This window comes from Stegostoma tigrinum, chromosome 8 (assembly GCF_030684315.1).
Source record: "Stegostoma tigrinum isolate sSteTig4 chromosome 8, sSteTig4.hap1, whole genome shotgun sequence".
Taxonomy (NCBI): domain Eukaryota; kingdom Metazoa; phylum Chordata; class Chondrichthyes; order Orectolobiformes; family Stegostomatidae; genus Stegostoma; species Stegostoma tigrinum.
Window position 1 is genome coordinate 101,276,618 of NC_081361.1, and position 19,237 is coordinate 101,295,854.

General features: G+C 46.2%; 1 protein-coding gene across 5 annotated transcripts in view; it reads left to right on the top strand.

Moving 5' to 3' along the window:
* The window catches only part of slc44a5b (solute carrier family 44 member 5b), a 276,251-nt gene that overhangs the window by 180,810 nt on the left and 76,204 nt on the right, over nt 1-19,237 (top strand). For 3 of the 5 annotated variants that reach the window (XM_059648177.1, XM_059648180.1, XM_059648178.1), the window contains exons 4-9: nt 1,697-1,781; nt 7,248-7,332; nt 8,470-8,598; nt 11,136-11,196; nt 14,626-14,749; nt 18,054-18,086. In XM_059648177.1, the coding sequence (XP_059504160.1) occupies nt 1,697-1,781; nt 7,248-7,332; nt 8,470-8,598; nt 11,136-11,196; nt 14,626-14,749; nt 18,054-18,086 (517 nt within the window). The remainder of the gene's footprint in view (nt 1-1,696; nt 1,782-7,247; nt 7,333-8,469; nt 8,599-11,135; nt 11,197-14,625; nt 14,750-18,053; nt 18,087-19,237) is intronic. The other 2 variants (XM_059648181.1, XM_059648182.1) reach the window with 1 other exon arrangement.

A 19,237-nucleotide genomic window follows, 5' to 3' on the forward strand; every position in this document is an offset into this window, starting at 1 on the left:
ATATTTTATTCCCAAGAAACCGTTCTTAAGAAGCTGTTCCTGGGTCCTTTGCCCCAAGACGTACCCGTGGGGGCGACTGTAAACTTTTCATTGTACACGTGTATACCTGACAGTAAATTCATTTCATCCCAGCTGTCTCAAGTGTTTGGAATGTCGCCACCACCATCTGAGCTGGGAGTGCTGCCACTGAACCAAAACTAGCATCACGTGGAGATTGTGTTAACAAGTACAAAATGATGTGATACGGTGTTTGTGAGGGAGCCTGACTACAATGGTGGCATTCTAGATTTGAGCTGGAGGTTCAAGCCCCAATCCTGACTTGAGCAGAAATATCTAGGCTCCAATGAATTTCTGAGAGAGGTGCTAAGAGCAGAGAACAGCACAGCACAGGAACAGGCCCTTCGGCCCTCCAAGCCTGTGCTGACACATTTTGCCCTTCCATACTAAAGCTGCCTTTATTTACAGGATCCTTACCCCTCTTTTCCCTTCCTACATGTCTATGTCAAAATGTTTCTTAAATGCTGCTATTGCGTCTGCTTCCGCCTCCTCCCCTGGCAGCCCGCTCCAGGCACACACCACCCTTTGTGAGTAACCAGTACACTGTCAGAGCTGTGAGCCCATCGATGAGACATCAAGACAGGTCTTCATGGTTTATGACCACATTGTAATGATTCCAGCTGATAACGAGACTGACAAGTTGGATTTCACAATGAAATCTGGTTCAACAGACAATGTGTTTTACTTTTGTAATTAGATTAACATGATGGTTCGTCATTGGTCGTACTCAGGTGAGCTGTTCCGTTAACAAAAGAATGAAACTTTATTTCGCATACAAAGAAAAACAATCCGATATAAAAAGACGAGTCGAAAAGATTTTATTGTAAAAGTGCCTCATTCTCCTTGTGGGAGGGAGTCCCACATTCTGCCATCTCGCTGAATCGAGATTTCTGCTGACTTCCCAACCAGATTATTAATGCTTGTCTTACATCAGTGATCTTTAGCCTCCCCTGTAAATGAACATTTCTATTCTATGTTTACTATATTGAAATCTCTCCCTAATGTGAAAGATCTCCATCAGGTCACTCTTCAGCCTTTTCTTGGCAATGCTAGTCTTCACTGATAATGTACAGAGTCTTGCAGAGTGCACCCCAGGCTATGTCTCTGCCTCTGAATCAGAACCTCCAGATCCAAGGCCCACATGAGGACCTGATTATTAAAGAAGATATAAACTTGACCTGTAAATAATTCCAGCACTTCCCATCAGTGAGTGGTAATAGTGGGAGAGATTCCTGGTCAACCTCGAGATAGAATGGACAGTGGAGCGTCCACCATCACTCACTGTCCGTAACTCTGGTTTGTAAGATGTTTGTAAAAGTGTATGTTGCCACAGTAAGATGGACACACTGAGCAAACTGTAACACTCTGAAATTACGGTGCTGCAGGAGATGAAGTCAGATACAGGCAGTGTCATTTTCCGGCTGGAAGGAATTGAAGAATTCCTTGTTCCTTTCTTGGTTGTGAAGTTGGTTGCTGTGGTCAATGTGTGTCTTTGTGGATGTTGTGATTGAAGCCATGAAGCTGAAGAAAAGGTGCAGTCTGAAGACTTTGTCAGGACTGACCATCAGTTGGCTTCTGTGTGGGATGGAGGGGAATGGCAGACATATCAGTGAACCATTTGCATTTCTGTTGTTTTCAGCTTGGGTCCATGGAGATCCGAGGAAAGTGGTGTATCCAACAGATAGCCGTGGCCAATTCTGTGGACAGAAGGGAACTGTCAATGAGTGAGTAACTAATTCTATCGCTGGGCAATTTGGGAATTGTTGGTGGGAATGGCGGAGAGGGAGGGAGTTTTGATTCAAGTAGAAAATATGGTGGCCAAGTACTGAAAAAAATGGAAAAGGCAGAGGGGATGTTGGCCGAGGACAGAGGACAGGGCACGATGTGCCAGTTGTACAAAATTCTGATCAGATTCCATCTGCATTCAGTTCTAGGCCCCTCTTCCCAGCTCTGTTTGTGATGTACTGTCCTCAGAGGGACAACAGCAGAGGGAATCTAGCACTGCAAGGTTTAAACCTGGAGGAACGATCGTACACACTAGGACCATCTCTCCTTGAGCTTCAAGGATTAAAGTGAGATGTTCCTGATCTTTGGGGAGTCCAGAGCCAGTTCGGGGTGGGCTGGGGGTGTCTATGGAATTCTCTGCCACAGAAAGTGGTTGAGGCCAAAAACATTGAATGTTTTCAAGGAGGAGTTAGATATAATTCTTAGGGCTAAAGGGATCAAAGGGTATGGGGGAGAAAGTGGATGATCAGCAGTTATCATATTGAATGGCAGAGCAGGCTTGGAGGGCTGTGTAGGTGATCAGAGGATCAGCCATGATTAAATGGAATTGTGCAGCAGGCTTGATGGACCAAATGGGCTACTCCTGGCCTGTTTTCTATGTTTCCATGAGCCACTGGTGAAATGTTTAAGAGTTGAAAGTCATGTGGTACAGTCAAACGAGGCCACCAATTTCCCTTGATGGCAGAGTGTGGAATAATAGGACATCATTTGGGGGTGGCACGGTGGCTCAGCGGTTAGCACTGCAGCCTCACAGCGCCAGGGACCCGGGTTCAATTCCAGCCTCGGGTGACTGTCCGTGTGGAGTTTGCATGTTCTCCCAGTGTCTGCGTGTGTTTCCTCCGGGTGCTCCGGTTTCCTCCCACAGTCCAAAGATGTGCAGGTTACGGTGGAGTGGCCATGCTAAATCGCCCGTAGCATTGAGGGGTGTGTGGATGAGGTGGGTTATAAAGGGATGGGTCTGTGTGGTCAGTGTGGACTTATTGGGCAAAAGGGCCTGTTTCCACACTGTAGAGATTATATAAGAAAAGAAAATTTATAAGTGGAAGGCAGGGAGTTCAAAGGGTATTTGTGTGGATGGTTTTTTTTTGCCCAGACGATGGTGGGGCACTGGAAAACACTGCCTGGGAGAGGAGTTGACGTGAGAAGTTTTACAACTTTTACAAAATATTTGGATGAGCACATGAAGTGTCACAGTATTCAAGGCTATGGGCCTAGTACGGGGAAGTGGGATTTGTGTAGGTAGCGCTGAATTTGTAGTTGTTCAGACTTGATGGGCTGAAGAGCCTCCTCTGTGCTGTATCTATGGTTCTACATTTCTATGTCCCTAAGAGGCAGAACTTTCATTAACAAGCTGGATCATTTTGTGGGTGATGTAAGGAAACGCTGACACTGGGAACAGGGCATATCTGGAATCACTCCCTCACAAAGCAAAATAACAAAGCCAAAAAACAACGGATGCTGGAAATCTGAATCAAAAACAGAAATTGCTGGAAAATCTCAGCAGATCTGGCAGCATCTGAGGAGAACTCAGCTAAAATTTCAAGTCCGTTCTGAAGAAGGGTCACTAATGAGTTACTGGTGATAGCCTATTGGTATTGTCAAACAAAATCATACTTCTGGAAATGTTGAGGAGTATCAAACATACGGGGCCGATGTCAGGAAGGAAATGAGGAAATTAAAGAAAAATGAGAAAGGCGTTGTTAAAGGGAGGTCACGTGTTAATAACTTCAGCAATTTTTTTTCAGAAAGTAACATGGATTACTGAGGGCAGTGCAGTAGATGTTGTCTACATGGGTTTTATTATGGCATTGACAAGGCCCCTGTCACGGTCTGGCCAGAAACATTAAAGTCAAAAGGAAGCAGGCGAATGTGACATGAAAATTGGTTCAGCAACAGGAAACAAATAGTTCTGTTCAATGGTTGTTTCTCAAAATGGATAGGTGTTCCAGTGAATTTTCCAAGGCCAGAGTGGATGGTGTGGGTGAAAATGTGGCATATAGAATTCAACCTGGAAAGGGGTGAGGTTACGCATTTCATAATGGTAAATGAAGCAAGAGAATCTACAGAAATGCAGAGAGTATTAGGAGGGCTAGAGGAAGGGAGAGACCTCAGAGTGTATCTCCACAGATCACTAATGCTGAGAAAGTGTGACATTGTCTGAGGGTCAGTACTGAGGGAGCGCCGCACTGTAGGAGGGTCAGTACTGAGGGAGTGTCACACTGTCAGAGGGTCAGTGCTGAGTGAATGCTGCACCGTCAGAGGGCCGGTGCTGAGTGAGTACCGCACTGTCGGAGGGTCAGTACTGAGGGAGTGCCGCACTGTCAGAGGGTCAGTACTGAGGGAGTGCTGCACTGTCAGAGGGTCAGTACTGAGGGAGTGCTGCATTGTCAGAGGGTCAGTACTGAGGGAGTGTCGCACTGTCAGAGGGTCAGTACTGAGGGAGTGCTGCACTGTCAGAGGGTCAGTACTGAGAGAGTGCCGCACTGTCAGAGGGCCAGTACTGAGGGAGTGCTGCACTGTCGGAGGGTCAGTACTGAGGGAGTGCCGCACTGTCGGAGGGTCAGTGCTGAGGGAGTGCCACACTGTCAGAGGGTCAGTGCTGAGGGAGTGCCACACTGTCAGAGGGTCAGTATTGAGGGAGTGCCGCACTGTCAGAGGGTCAGTACTGAGGGAGTGCCGCACTGTCAGAGGGTCAGTACTGAGGGAGTGCCGCACTGTCAGAGGGTCAGTGCTGAGGGAGTGCCGCACTGTCAGAGGGTCAGTACTGAGGGAGTGCTGCACTGTCGGAGGGTCAGTACTGAGGGAGTGCCGCACTGTCGGAGGGTCAGTGCTGAGGGAGTGCCACACTGTCAGAGGGTCAGTATTGAGGGAGTGCCGCACTGTCAGAGGGTCAGTGCTGAGGGAGTGTCGCACTGTTGGAGGTTCAGTACTGAGGGAGTGTCGCACTGTCAGAGGGTCAGTGCTGAGGGAGTGCCGCACTGTCAGAGGGTCAGTGCTGAGGGAGTGTCGCACCGTCAGAGGGTCAGTGCTGAGGGAGTGTCGCACTGTCAGAGGGTCAGTGCTGAGGGAGTATCGCACTGTCAGCGGGTCAGTACTGAGGGAGTGCCACACTGTCAGAGAGTTAGCACTGCGGCAGTGCCGCTCTGTCGGAGGGTCAGGACCGTGCTGGGATAAGACAGCTGGGTAATCCAACAAAGTGCTGACCATTACACATTGAGAACTTTTGTTTTGAATTCGGTGGGCATTCATGGAGATGGTGTTTCGCTTTGAGAGTGAAGATGATGTTATGCAGCGCTGCTGGAATCACTGTTGTTTTGTAAATCTTCATCACAATGTGTGTATAGCTGGTGAGGGCATCGCTTACTCCCAGAACCCAATTCAGTTGGAGGTGGCCAGGTGCAGTGAATTCCATGCCCTTCCTGTCCCTGGGCCCGGAAGCCTGTGCTGTAGGTGCAGTATGAGCAGGGCAGTGTACAACTGGGACATGACCCCACTTCCTTTCAGTCTTCCTCTCGAGCTGTAAAACCCAGCATCCCATCAACACTTTGGGTTATTTTCTGCGCCCATTGATGATGCTTCCTTGATGTGTGCACCTGGAACTCTCAACAAACCCCATTTCATTATCTCTTGTCATTGGTCACCATTTACAAAGCCTCTCTAACTTAAATTCAGTATTCAGTGGTTGAGCTCACAGTTGAAATCCTTTTACTGCAGTTTGTCCTTTCATTGAATCTATTGAGATCTCTGTGATTTTGTTCTTGCATGTGTCCTGGCTCCAGGGTCTGGTGGTGCAGAGGGGGAGTCCCTCTCTCTGGTCTGGGTTCCATTTCTCACCTGTCCCGGAGGTGGGATGGAACAGATCTGAGTGTGTTCGCTGCTCGCAGTTTCATCTATCTCTACATCATTGGCAAATTTGTGATGTAGCTCTGCATTCCATCATCCATGTCACTCATGAGCCACAGATCCCTGCAATTTCACTCACACACTGACATTTTGGGAACAAGCCCATGTTTCGGATTTATGTCAATAATTTGCTTTCAATTACTGAGCTTTGTACACAATCTCTTTTATCCACAGGTCATCCATCTATATTTGTCCCACTGCAGCCATCCCTTTGAGAAATTCAATCAGATTCATTGGAGATAACCCATCCTTTATAAATCGATGCTAACCCCCACTGCTCCCCCCCTCCCCCGCATCAACTGAAACTATTCCAACCGCCCCACCACCTGATCCTACATCATCAGGCTCCTGTAAATTCCCACCAAGAAGTGTAAACCCAGCTGCTGCCCCATTCCCAAAGTTTCCTGGGTTAGCTTTGAAAAGCTTGGCCAAAGAACTTTGTTTTCAAGAGTGATTTAAAGTAGAATTTGAGAGTAGAGAATGAGAAGGAGAGGAAAGAGAGAAAGAGCAGGAAGAAAGAGAGTGAAAGAGTGAGAGGAGAGAGTCAGAAGAAAGAGAGAGAGACAGCGAGAGGAGAGAGACAGGGTGAGGAAAGAGAGAGATGAGAGTGAGAGAAAGGCCAGAGAGAGAGTGAGAAGAAAGAAAGGGAATGGGAGGACAAGAGGAGAGAGAGCCAGAGGAGAGAGAGAATGAGAGAGAGATACATTGGGAACTGAAGAGGCAGAGGGAGAAGCACCAGGCTGAAGGCTCATACAGCTGAATGCATGGCCACAGATGGTGCAGAGAGTAGAATTGGAGATGGCACAGAAGTGAGGACTACAGAAGAGATTGAGAAGGAATGTCAGGTGTGAGGAGATTTCAGAAACTGGAATGGTGGAGCGGGGTGGAGTGGGGTGGTGGAGGAAATGGAGGCAGAGTGGATTGGGTGGACAGTCTGAAGGGGATGGAGGGAGTGGTGGGAGTGGAGGTGTTAGAGGGGAGGCCAGTGAGTTGATGGAAGGAATTGAACACAAGCATAAGAATTATAAGGTTTCTTTCCAAGACTGTGAGCTGCTCAGAAATACATTGATTGATTAATTTTAAATTCAAGTCAAGGTTCTCAAAGAGACTCTAAACCTTAAATGAACAGGGACAAATTGGATTTTAGACAACAAAGTGTGGAGCTGGATGAACACAGCAGGCAAAGCAGCATCTTAGGAGCACAAAAGCTGATGTTTCGGGCCTAGACCCTTCATCAGAAAAGGGGGAGGGGGAGAGGGTTCTGAAATAAATAGGGAGAGAGGGGGAGGCGGACTGAAGATGGATAGTTCATCCAGCTCCACAATTTGTTATCTCGGATTCTCCAGCATCTGCAGTTCCCATTAGCACAGATTAGATTTTGTTGCATTATTCCAGTTTGGAAATGTTAATTGTGTTAGTAATGCAGTGACAGATCATTTGATTTCCATCATACAATAATCAGTTGAAAAGGTGTTGCTTTTACTTCCCCTGATCTCTTTCAGGAACAAGACCATTTTATTCTACTTCAACATCCTGAAGTGTGCAAGCCCTGCAGTCCTCATCAACCTACAATGCCCAACAAAACAGGTAGGTCTCCATGGTCTGGCATTGCAGCTCAGTACTGACCCTCCGACAGTGCGGCACTCCCTCAGCACTGACCCTCCGACAGTGCGGCACTCCCTCAGTACTGACCCTCCGACAGTGCGGCACTCCCTCAGTACTGACCCTCTGACAGTGTGGCACTCCCTCAGCACTGACCCTCTGACAGTGCGGCACTCCCTCAGTACTGACCCTCTGACAGTGCGGCACTCCCTCAGCACTGACCCTCTGACAGTGCGGCACTCCCTCAGTACTGACCCTCTGACAATGCGGCACTCCCTCAGTATTGACCCTCTGACAGTGCGGCACTCCCTCAGCACTGACCCTCCGACAGTGCAGGACTCCCTCAGTACTGACCCTCTGACAGTGCGGCACTCCCTCAGTACTGACCCTCTGACAGTGCAGGACTCCCTCAGTACTGACCCTCTGACAGTGCGGCACTCCCTCAGTACTGACCCTCTGACAGTGCGATACTCCCTCAGTACTGACCCTCCGACAGTGCGATACTCCCTCAGTACTGACCCTCTGACAGTGTGGCACTCCCTCAGTACTGACCCTCTGACAGTGCGGCACTCCCTCAGTACTGACCCTCTGACAGTGCGGCACTCCCTCAGTACTGACCCTCTGACAGTGCGATACTCCCTCAGTACTGACCCTCTGACAGTGTGGCACTCCCTCAGTACTGACCCTCTGACAGTGCGGCACTCCCTCAGCACTGACCCTCTGACAGTGCGGCACTCCCTCAGTACTGACCCTCTGACAGTGCGGCACTCCCTCAGCAATGACCCTCCGACAGTGCGGCACTCCCTCAGTACTGACCCTCTGACAGTGCGGCACTCCCTCAGCAATGACCCTCTGACGGCGTGGTGCTCCCTCAGTGCTGACGTACATCCTGTGCTGAATTTCAGGTGGAAGATTGTGACATTTCTCCGTTGCCAGGCAATTGTCATTTGTATCCAGGTTACTAGTGTTCAACTTACTGGGAGCCGGTGACGACATTTGCCTGTGTGGCCATTGCCTGTCACTGTCTTTAATTTTTGTTCCTCTCTGATTTGTTTCTGTGATGGGGCTCTGAATCGAACTGTTTAAAAGTTGTACTTGGTATGTTTTCCTTTCTATATGCAGGTTTGTGTCGAGAAGTGTCCAAACCAGTTTGCCCGATACTTTGATGTAAAAAACAATTACCGATGGAACAAAACATCCTGGGAATATTACCGTCAGTTTTGTCAACCTGGCTACAACATTCCTCGAAAGGTGGGTGCAATCAGGTGGACTAACAGAACATACAATTAGTTTGGCATTGACAAAATAAACCAGGACTTTGACCCAGCTGTTTTGTGAATATCGTCCCACTCCCTGTTTGAGTCACCCTGACATCCAACACTTCCGTTTGTTTCTCCCTCGAATCCTTGTCCAGTGTGTTAATTAAATCATCTTGAACAATCAGTTTGACCAGCCCCTGAGAAATTCCCATCGAAAGCTACCCCCTGTTTCCTATCTATCAACCATCTTGTAATCCATGCATCCGAGGTACTGTCAATCCCAAATATTTCGAGCCAACATGCCCTGTACCCTGTGAAAATTCAGATGTATTACTATCACTGATTTCCCTTTATCTCAAGAAAAAGAAATGCAGAAAGCAAAGAACAGTACAGCACAGGAACAGGCCCTTCAGCCCTCCAAGCCTGCGCCGACACATTTTGCATTTTCGTATTAAAACTGTCATATTGGATCTGTATCCGTCTATTCCCTTCCTGTACATATATTTATCTGGGTGCTTCTTGAAAGCTGCTATTGTCTTTGCTTCCACCACCTCCTCTAGCAGCGCGTTCCAGGCACTCACCACCCTTAATGTGAAAAACTTGCCTCACACATCTCTTTCAAAGTGCTCCCCCTGCACATTGAACCTGCACCCCCTCGTAATTGACCTGTCCACCCCTGTGCAAAATGCCTCAATCATATGAATCGTATAACTGTAGATGCCCAACATTGAAAACAAAAACAGAAATTGCTGGAAAAGCTCAGCAGGTCTGGCAGAGAAAGCAGAGTCAATGATTCAGGCCCGATGACCCTTTGTTAACTTTTTGCATTGAACACCAGGCCCCAGGGACAGGGGAGTTTTGATGCTAGCAGATTGAACGATTGCTGAGTTGTCGGGTGGCTTACCCTGAGAAGAGGCAGGTCTCTCGGTCGACAGAAGCAAACGCCAACCCCTCAGCGAGCTTCTGCTTCCTTTCAGAATGTAGCACCTCACGTTTACCCTCCATTACACTTCGGACCTCCTTCCACCGGCACTCACTTTGCCTCCTCATTGATGGCTTTATTCGTTTTAAACACCTCAGCTTTTAACTGGCTGCAGCAAAGATCTGTTCGATCCTTTTTAATTTTTACCCCCAGATCACTTGCTAATTTCTTTAATTTTCTATTTTGGTCGCTAAGGTTTTGTACCTTGGTACCTTTGTACCCAAGATGATGTCAGGAATAATGACAGTACACACTTTGTGCGCTGTCCTCCTGTACTTGAGTACATGTGACAATAAAACCTAATTCTAATTCGAATTTGAATTCTTTGGCGAGATGCTCCTTAGCCCAGCTGCAGCTTGTTCACTGCCAGCTTTGACATCCATGTGCCATCCAGTGAGTGGTCCCAAAGTGACATTTAAATTCTTCCAATTTGAGTGGCACTCTGTTGAATAAGTTGAAAATCATACCCTTCTGACAGTGCATCCTGCAAGAAGTTGATAAGTTGTGAAGGGGTAAATAGTAGACTATTTATTTACAGTGGTGCTAACAATAATGAGCTATTAATGCTTTCTGACTGTTTATGGAGAGAATGATTGCTCTTAAATCATTCACATTGTTGCAGTAACTCGGATGTGTTTCATGTTGAATGAAGAAAGTTTCTTCCCTCGTCACCTGACCCTGTCAGCAGACCCTTTGATTCCTCCCCCTCGTGTGTTTATCAGGCTTCCCTCTCAATGAATCCACAGTATCCACCTCCCCATCCCTGTGGGAGTGAGTCCCACATCCCCTTTCCCCCCAACCGTGAGAGTGTGTGCCACATTCCAAATAAAGTTGTTTCTCCCGATCTCCCTGATGGATTTATTGGGCACCACCTTCCATTTGTAACCCCTCATTATAGTCTTCCCCACAGCTGGGAAACATCTACAATTTGCAGCTCACTGATTTAATTACTGCTGTTCTAAAGGAAGCAAGCTCTGGGCTGTTCGATATCATAACGTCCCCAGTGCTGTTTTACTCGGACCATTTTTCTGACAGCTCCATCACTGTCCCCAAATGTGTTTCGCTCTGTGGAGAACACAATTGCATGTAAACCCCTTCAACCAAGCACACTCTTTGAAGGACCGTGCCTCCTGTGGAAAATAGTTGGACAACTGGAGTATGTAACGTGTTTGGCTGTTTTTGAACAATGAACCAAGATGGGCGGAATGATCTTTCCTGTCTCTGTCTATACCAGGATCTCACTGCATTTCACAAAGTATTATCCATCCTGACAATTTCCAAAAGAGACTCAGTTGGTTGACGCTCATGCATTCCTGATAGCAATGTCTCAACCAGAGTCCACTTACCAACTAATCGTCAGCCTTCATTCATACAGACTAAAATCCCCATGAACTGGTATTCTTATGAAGTGTCCCGATTACTGCAAGATGAAAAAAATCAACAAAATGTGTCTTTTTTTTCCCCAGTAATGCTCCAGCTCAATATGGCCGAGTAGCTATTTGATGTTCTTTAACCAACCTCTTCTTGTGTTGCCCTCTGTATTTTAGTCAGCTTCCCAGGTGATTCGAGACGAAGACTGCCCATCAATGATTGTTCCCAGCCGACCCTGTACGTATCACATCTTCCTTTGGTGCTGTACTGGCCTGCATTTGGTGGGGCAAGGAAGGGAATTGGTGGGAAGCAGGTGCACCATACAGACTGCTAGTGCATGGGTGTGTGAGCTCAGGAATCATGTGTTGAATGAATGCCCCCTGCCCACGATTCGTGTGGTTTGGGTTTGCTCACTCTCAAAGTGCGCGATTGTGTGATCATCCTGTGCAAAGTAGTGGAGCTAAATTAACAGTAATGCAGCAATGAAATGTGTTTATTACCTTAGGCAGGTTCTTCAGTGGAAAAAAGACTAAATAGACTAGAATCGTAGCATCATTCGGCACAGAAACAGACCCTTCAGCCCAACCAGTCCGTACCGAACATCACCCAAACTAAACTAGTCCTACCTGCCTGCTCCTGGCCCATATCCCTCCAAACCTTTCCTATTCGTTTATTCATCCAAATGTCTTTTAAACATTGTAATCGTACCCACATCCATCACTTTCTCAGGAAGATCATTCCACAAGCGAACCACCTTCTGTGTAAGAAAATTGCCTCTCCTATCTTTTTAAAGTCTCCCTCCTCGTACCTTAAAAGTGTGTCCCATTGTATTGAAATCCCCCATCCTATGGAAAAAAAACAACTGCCACTAACTCTATTTATACCTCTCATTACTCTATAAACTTCTATCAGGTTGCCTCTTACCCTCCAATGCTCCTGTGAAAAAGCCCCAGCCTATTCAGGCTTTTTTTATAACTCAAACCTCCTATGCTTGGCAATGACTTGGTAAATCTCTTCTGAATCCTCTCCAGCTTGATAATATCCTTCCTATAATTAGGCGACCAGAACAGAACACAGTATTCCAGAAGAGACCTCACCAATGCCCTATACAACTTCAACATGACTTCCCACCTGGTGGCTCAGTGGCTAGCACTGCAGCCTCACAGCGCCAGGGACCCGGGTTCAATTCCAGCCTCGGGTGACTGTCTGTGTGGAGTTTGCACATTCTCCCTGTGTCTGCGTGGGTTTCCTCCCACAGTCTAAAGATGTGCAGGTTAGGTGGAGGGGCCATAGTGTCAAATGATGTATACAGGCCAGGTAGATTAGCCATGGGAAATGTGGGGATAAAAGGAGAGAGTAGGGAAGTGTGGGTGTTGGGTCTGGGTAGGATGCTTTTCAGAGGGACGGGGTGGACCCACTAGGCCGAATGGCCTGCCTCTACACTGTATGGAATTCTAGGATTCTATGAAGTATAATGTTTGGAGGATAGCAATCTAGTAAAGATATCAAGCCAATCATTAACGAAAAAGCATCATCTTAAACTTGAGGGAAGAAAACAAAGATTTGACTTTAAATGGCAGCTTTGATGTCCCAAAGACCTTTATGGTTGATTTGAGAGGATTGTTCCCGTTCTGGAAGTGTTGCAATTGGCCAGTTTTCACAAATCAAGGATCTACAAACAGCGATGAAATAAACAAATTATTCATTGGGGAATAAATATTGACCAGGGCATAACAGCGTAAGAACAAGGAAAAGGAGTAGGCCACTCACCCGCTCAAGCCTGCTCTGCTTATGGCTGATCTCACCTTGGTTATAACTCCACTTTCCTACTGCTCTCCATGACCCTTCAGCTCATTTGCTAATGAAAAATCTGTCTAGCACCTCCTTCAATTTACTCAGCGTTCCGACATCCACTGCACTCTGGGGCAGTGAATTCCACCAATTCCCGACTGTTTGAGAGAAAAATAATTTCTCCTCATCTCTGTTTCAAATGGGGGTTGGTGCTTAACTGCTGCCTGTGATGCCTGAGCCAGACTCTCAGTTCGGGGAAACTTGGGATTTGCAACAAATGCCGATCTCTCCAGAGACACCAGCCTCCTGTGAAAGACTAAAAGGCCAGAGAGAGAGGGGGCTCCTGTGCTCCATTGGTAACAAACCTGGGTTCCAGACCCAACCTGCTCCAGAGACGTGCCATAACATGTCTGAACGGGTTGATGAAAATAAAAATGAAAGGCACTTAAGATTGAGAGAGATAATGGGAACTGCAGATGCTGGAGAATCCAAGATAATAAAGTGTGGAGCTGGATGAACACAGCAGGCCAAGCAGCATCTCAGGAGCACAAAAGCTGACGTTTCGGACCTAGACCCTTCATCAGAGAGGGGCACTAAAGATTGAAATGACTGGTTTCAGAACTGAGAGGTTCTGATTGTTTGAGCAGTTTTGTTGGCTAATTTCCCAGGAGCAGTAAAGAATCATAGTCATAGTGCATGGTAACAGGCCCTTTGGCCCACCATGTCTAGACTGACCAACAAACAGCAGACTGCACTAATCCCATTTATCTGTACTTTGTCCATGGCCTACTATGCCCTGGTATTTTAAGTACTCATCTGAATGCTTCCCAAAATATTGTGAGAGTTTGTGCGTCCATCACCATCTCAGGTGGCATGTTCCATATTTTCATCGCTCTCTAGCTCAGAACTTCTTTCTCAAATCTTCTTCAACTACTTCCTCTTCACCTTAAGCTTAAGACACTTGGTCTTAGACACTTCTGCAATGGGGAAGGACCAAGGCAATGACACGATAAATGTCAGTAGTCACTAATCTCCAGGTTATAATCCAACAGGTTTATTTAAAATCACAGGCTTGTGGAGAGTTGCTCCTTCATCAGGTCATTTCACCTGATGGAGCAGGGCTCTAAAAGCTTGTGATTTTAAATCAATCTGTTGGATTGTAACCTGGAGATTAGTGACTTCTGACTTTATCCACCCCACATCATGATAAATGTCATCATGGAGTGATTTGATGTGGCAGACTTGAGGAAAATGTTTCCACGTGCGGAGTAGTCTAAAGTGAGAGGTCGCAGATATGGGACAGTCAGTAAAAAATCTAGTCAGGAATTCAAGAAGAGATAAAGTGTGGAGCTGGATGAACACAGCAGGCCAAGCTGACCTTTCGGACTTAGACCCTTCAACAGATGATAAAGGGTCCAGACCCGAAACGTCAGCTTTTGTGCTCCTAAGATGCTGCTTGGCCTGCTGTGTTCATCCAGCTTCACACTTTGTTACCTCGGATTCTCCAGCATCTGCAGTTCCCATTATCTCTGAGGAATTCAAGAAGAATGTCTTTGCCACAAGGAATGGGTAGATTGAGGAACTCTGTTCCATGGGGACTGGTTGAGGCGAGTAGTTTGGATAGATTTAAGGGGACGCTGGATAAAATGAGGAATGAAAGAATCAAAGGGTGTGGTGATGGGCTTGGTTGAAGAGGGACTTTTGGAGTCTCCTAAACCCCAGCATGACCCATTTGGGCAAATGCCAAGGAAAGTGTTCAGACTGGGTCCACTGGTGGCTGGAAAGATTTTGCTGTTGCTGTGTTTGTTGCTAAGCGTGGGTGGCATGATTTCTGCCCAACCCTGGCCTGATTTTCTTCTGCCTTTTCCTCACCAGTTCTGCGCCGTTGCTTTCCTGACTTCACCACCAAGAACGGAATTCTGACGGTGGCCAACAAGACCACGTTCAAAGATGGCCAGGGCAGAACCCGCAACGTGACAGACCTGCGGGATGCAGCTAAGTAAGTCACCGCTCCTCACTGCGACCTTTCACCTCCTTAACGCAGAGAAGTTGTCAAGAGAATTCAAATGAGTCAATCAGGAGCCAGGGGCAGGAGGCTCAGTGAGCAGAGGGAGAAAGATTGAAGGGAATCGGGGAAAGCCCCCAGAGGTGGGGACATGAGGGAGATTGTGAGTTGTTTGGGTCGGGACAGTGCTGCCTGAGAGGGCAGTAGGAGCAGATTCAATCATGACTTTTAAACAGGAAATCGGAGAAATAATTAATTAGGAAAACATTGCTGGCCAATGGGACAGGAGTAGGGGAGTGAGATTAATTGGGTAGATTTTTTGAAAGCCTGACTCAAGCCAGATGGGCCATATAGCCTCCAGCTATGTTGTAAAGTTCTGTGATATTATGATCTCTCTCATGGGAGTCTCCTACTGAGCCGGCTGTAAAATGTCTGTTCGAAAAGGTTGGTACAGAACCTGGGCCTTGTGTAAACCAGCTATCTAACTCTTACATTCAGCTTCAGATGAATTGCCCCAGTGCCCTTTGTTTCCATTTTTTCTCCTGTAGCCAGTTTGGTAATGTCTTTGACACACTAAGGTGCTCCTGTGGCTCAGAAACAATGAGCTGAGGAACAGTTCCAACAGCGGTCTGAGAAATACAAACGCATTCTCTGGGTAAGCTGGATTCTCATAAAAATTCAGTGGGTGCACTGAAGTCCCTCTGCCCGTCTGGGTGACCGTCGCCCAATGCAAAGGGTGGTTGGTGAGAACTGGCTGTCTTACCAAGTCACTCAGTTACGTCAGAACCATGAAGAACTCGGGATGGGCAGAGATAGCTGCTCCCCAAGAATGAAGCAGCATGAATTGCAGTGATAAGGTACAAACAGCAGGCTGCGCACTGCTACCACCACCTGCTTAGTCAATCCTCTATTCCTAAAGTTATTACACACAGGAGTGTGTGAGAATGGGAGCCCTCAGTGAATCTTCCCTTTGTGCCAATCTAAACATTTGTCATTCTTTGAGGATTCACTTTGCTCCTGAAGCCTGTTCTGAACTTACTCAGACACCTACTCTAGATTAGTCTGATATGTCCTACAACTTTACTCCGCTCAATTCTAGCTTTACACTGATGCCTATTCTAGATAATTCCTGATTTCCCACGCTCAAATTATTCCAAAAGCTGCTCCAAATATCTGCTGAAGATCCTTCAACATTGACTCTGATGCCTGTTCTAGATCAGTTACTTCCCATTCTAGATTACTCCAACATGACTCCAGAACCAAAAGAACTGCAGATGCTGTAAATCAGGAACAAAAATAGAAGCTGCTGGAAAAGGTCTGCAGGCCTGGCAGCATCTGTGGAGGAGAAGGGTCTGGTGTCCCTTCCTCAGAACTGATGGTGGCTGGGAAAATGTCGGTTTATCTGCAGAAAATAGGGAGGTGGGTGGGGTATGGAGTAAATGATAGGATAGAGCCCAAAGAGAGAGAAGGGCAGTTGGACAGACAAAGGAGTTGCTAATGATCAGGCTGGGAGGGGGAAGAGTTGTTAATGGGGACTGTTAGTGGCTAACAACAGGGGGTGTGTAGTGGCAGGCTGTGTGGTAACAAGGCCTGGTGTGTTGGGTGGGGGGCTGGGACATGAGAGAGTTTAGGCCCTAAAATTATTGAACTCAGTATTGAGTCCGGAGGGCTGTAGGGTCCCCGAGTGGAAAATGAGGTGTTTTTCCACTTGATTTCTGATGAAGGATCTCGGCCCGAAACGTCAGCTTTTGTGCTCCTAAGATGCTGCTTGGCCGTGTTCATCCAGCTCCACACTTTGTTATCTCGAGCTTTTCCAGCAACTTTGTTTTTGTTCATGACTCCAGAACCATTTTCTTTATGCTTTAGATTCATTCTGATACATGCTGTGAGATTATTCTGCTGTCTTTAAATCAATCTGATGCGTGCTCTAGATTTACTTACTCACTATTTTAGAGTGAATTTATTGTATATTTAAGATTCACGCTATTCTAGAATCGTTCTGGTGCCTGTTCTAGAATGGAAGGGTACTATATTCTGGATTTATTGAGATATCTGTGCTATGGTTACTCTGTTATCTGTTCTGGATTTTTTCTTCTATCTGTTCTAGCTTTGCTGTTCACTAACATCTTTTTATATCTCCTCTTATATCAATGTCACTTTACTTCCTCTAATCTAATGAATATTATGTATTCCTCTCCGTCTGTAACTCGCTTCCCCCTAAACTCTACACCTTAAGCAGCAGTAAACCTCTGTCACAGCTCATCCCTTTTAAACATGTTGGCGTACTCTGCGCATTCCCCAGGGAGAGCCAGGCATTGTACTCTGCTGCATCCATTGGTTTTCATCACTTGCCCTCATCGCCCTGTTCACTAGGTGCTGGTGTAGAGGTCTGTGCCCATGACCTTTCATGTTAATATTACAGTGGTGGGCTGTGAGGTCATACAGGCATGAAGGTCTTCAGCTGTCACAATCTGCCTTGTCTGGTTATTATCTTAAATTTGTTCATCTGTGATCTACTAGTCATCAACTGATGAGATGACAACGCAGTCATTAATCCCGTGTGAAATGTGATCTGTCATTAATTTTGTGACTCAGTGCTTTGCAATGATATATCCAACTGCCAGAGAAGGAGAATTGAATAAATTGTCCTGGAAAATAAATATTTTCAGTAAAATTAGGAGCTGTGTAATAATCTGATCTTGGGGTTCAGTTCATTGTTAATATCTACTCATAGTATATCATGTCACCAAAACATAGGACTACCCCCAATCATTCAGCGTAAATCTATGTACAATACAATATTTACAATGGGGTGAATTAATCAAATCTTAATGTGTATAGTCTCCCTGATCCCATACCCCTATTTCGCATGGGAAGTATCAATGTCAACTGTGAGGGTTAGGTTTGCTCTCCTGCCCCTCCTTATGGTAGGGTTGTGTAATTACAACCTGACACTGTTAATAGATGTTTCAAAGGTCCACGTGGGAACTTATTACAGAAATACAGAATTAAGAACGGAGTCACGATTTTTAAGATGGGATCTAAATTACATTGATTTACTCTGTCCAACATTTCACTTCCCTGCTCCGTCTACTGTTATTCCTGTTACCTTGGGAGTTCAACTCAAATTGACAGATGTATTAAAAAATTGGGCTGCCAGGAGTGATTCCAACCTGTGATATCTCCTTCAGTTAAGCCATGGCTCCTCCATTAGTTTTCGACGTTCTGCATTTAATCTTGTGAGTGTAAAAATGTTCTCCATCAGCAATAACAAGGAGTCTTTATTTTAAATTTACAGCAAGGTGACCATCATCCGCCACGGACCTAAGAGGTGTTGCAATAATTTTTGAGTAATCCTAACAGTTTGGAATGAGCTGGTGTGCATTAAACCTGCATGAGCTCTTTGGCTGTTCTGTTTGTTAATCTTGGAGTTTGGTTGGAATGTGCGGACCAGCGAAGTTAGTAGTCATATCGCTATGTTTAGGAACTCAGTGTCTAAATGGGGTGAAGGATCAGAGAGGTGTAGGAGTACAAATCACTAACAGCAGCAACACCATGTAATAAAGCCCATAATAAGTCCAACAAATCAGTGGGGTTTCTGTCTTGAGGAATACAATTACAAAGCTTGTCAAGTTGTTTATCTTGCTAAGTCTACACTTGGAACACTGTACATACTTCAGAACACCACATTGCAAACAAGATTTTGAGGCATCAAACAAGCTGGAATAATGTTTTAACAGGAAAGATTTTAAAAGTTTATACCTTTCAGCAGAGGGTGACCAGGCTGTGACTGTGCTCTCTAGATAAAAGGAGGTTGAGGAGTGACCTGACATGCAGGAATTTCATATCATCACCTAGGAGAGGGTGTTTCAGGGAAGAAGATCAGAACTCAGGGCCATTTGTAAAAGGTAGTCCGTAACAAATCCAGTCAGGAATTCGGGGGGAAACCCCTTCTCTCAGAAAGCAGGGAGAATGTCTCACTTGTGAGGGGGGTGGGGTGGTTGAGGTGTTGGGCGGAATGTGGGACTTACTCCCATGGAGGGGTGGGCTTTTGGAGCTTATGGTGGTGGGGGTGTGAAATATTGTGGATACTTTGAAGGTTAAGCTGCATAAACACATGAGGAGGAAAGGCAGAAGATGTTGAGCGGAAAAGGCAGGAGAGCGATGAAGTTGCGAGCAGGCTCATTTGTACCAGGACAAAGCATGGACTGCTTGGAATGAAAGAGCTGTTTGAAGGCTGTGTTATTACTGAGAGCTGGTGGCTTTTGATTGTATTCATCATGTCAGGTATCAAGGTACCCTTTACTTGGAGATCGATGTCACCCACCTGACAAAAATGCAGCATGCCACACACTGGCATGTCATGATACTGATGACTCAATGCCAAGCATTTATGCTCACTGGCCCACAGTGGCCTGCTTGAGGTTCTCTTTGTTAAGTTGAATAGAGCTGGTGAATGTCTATAAACCAGGTCTACCCACT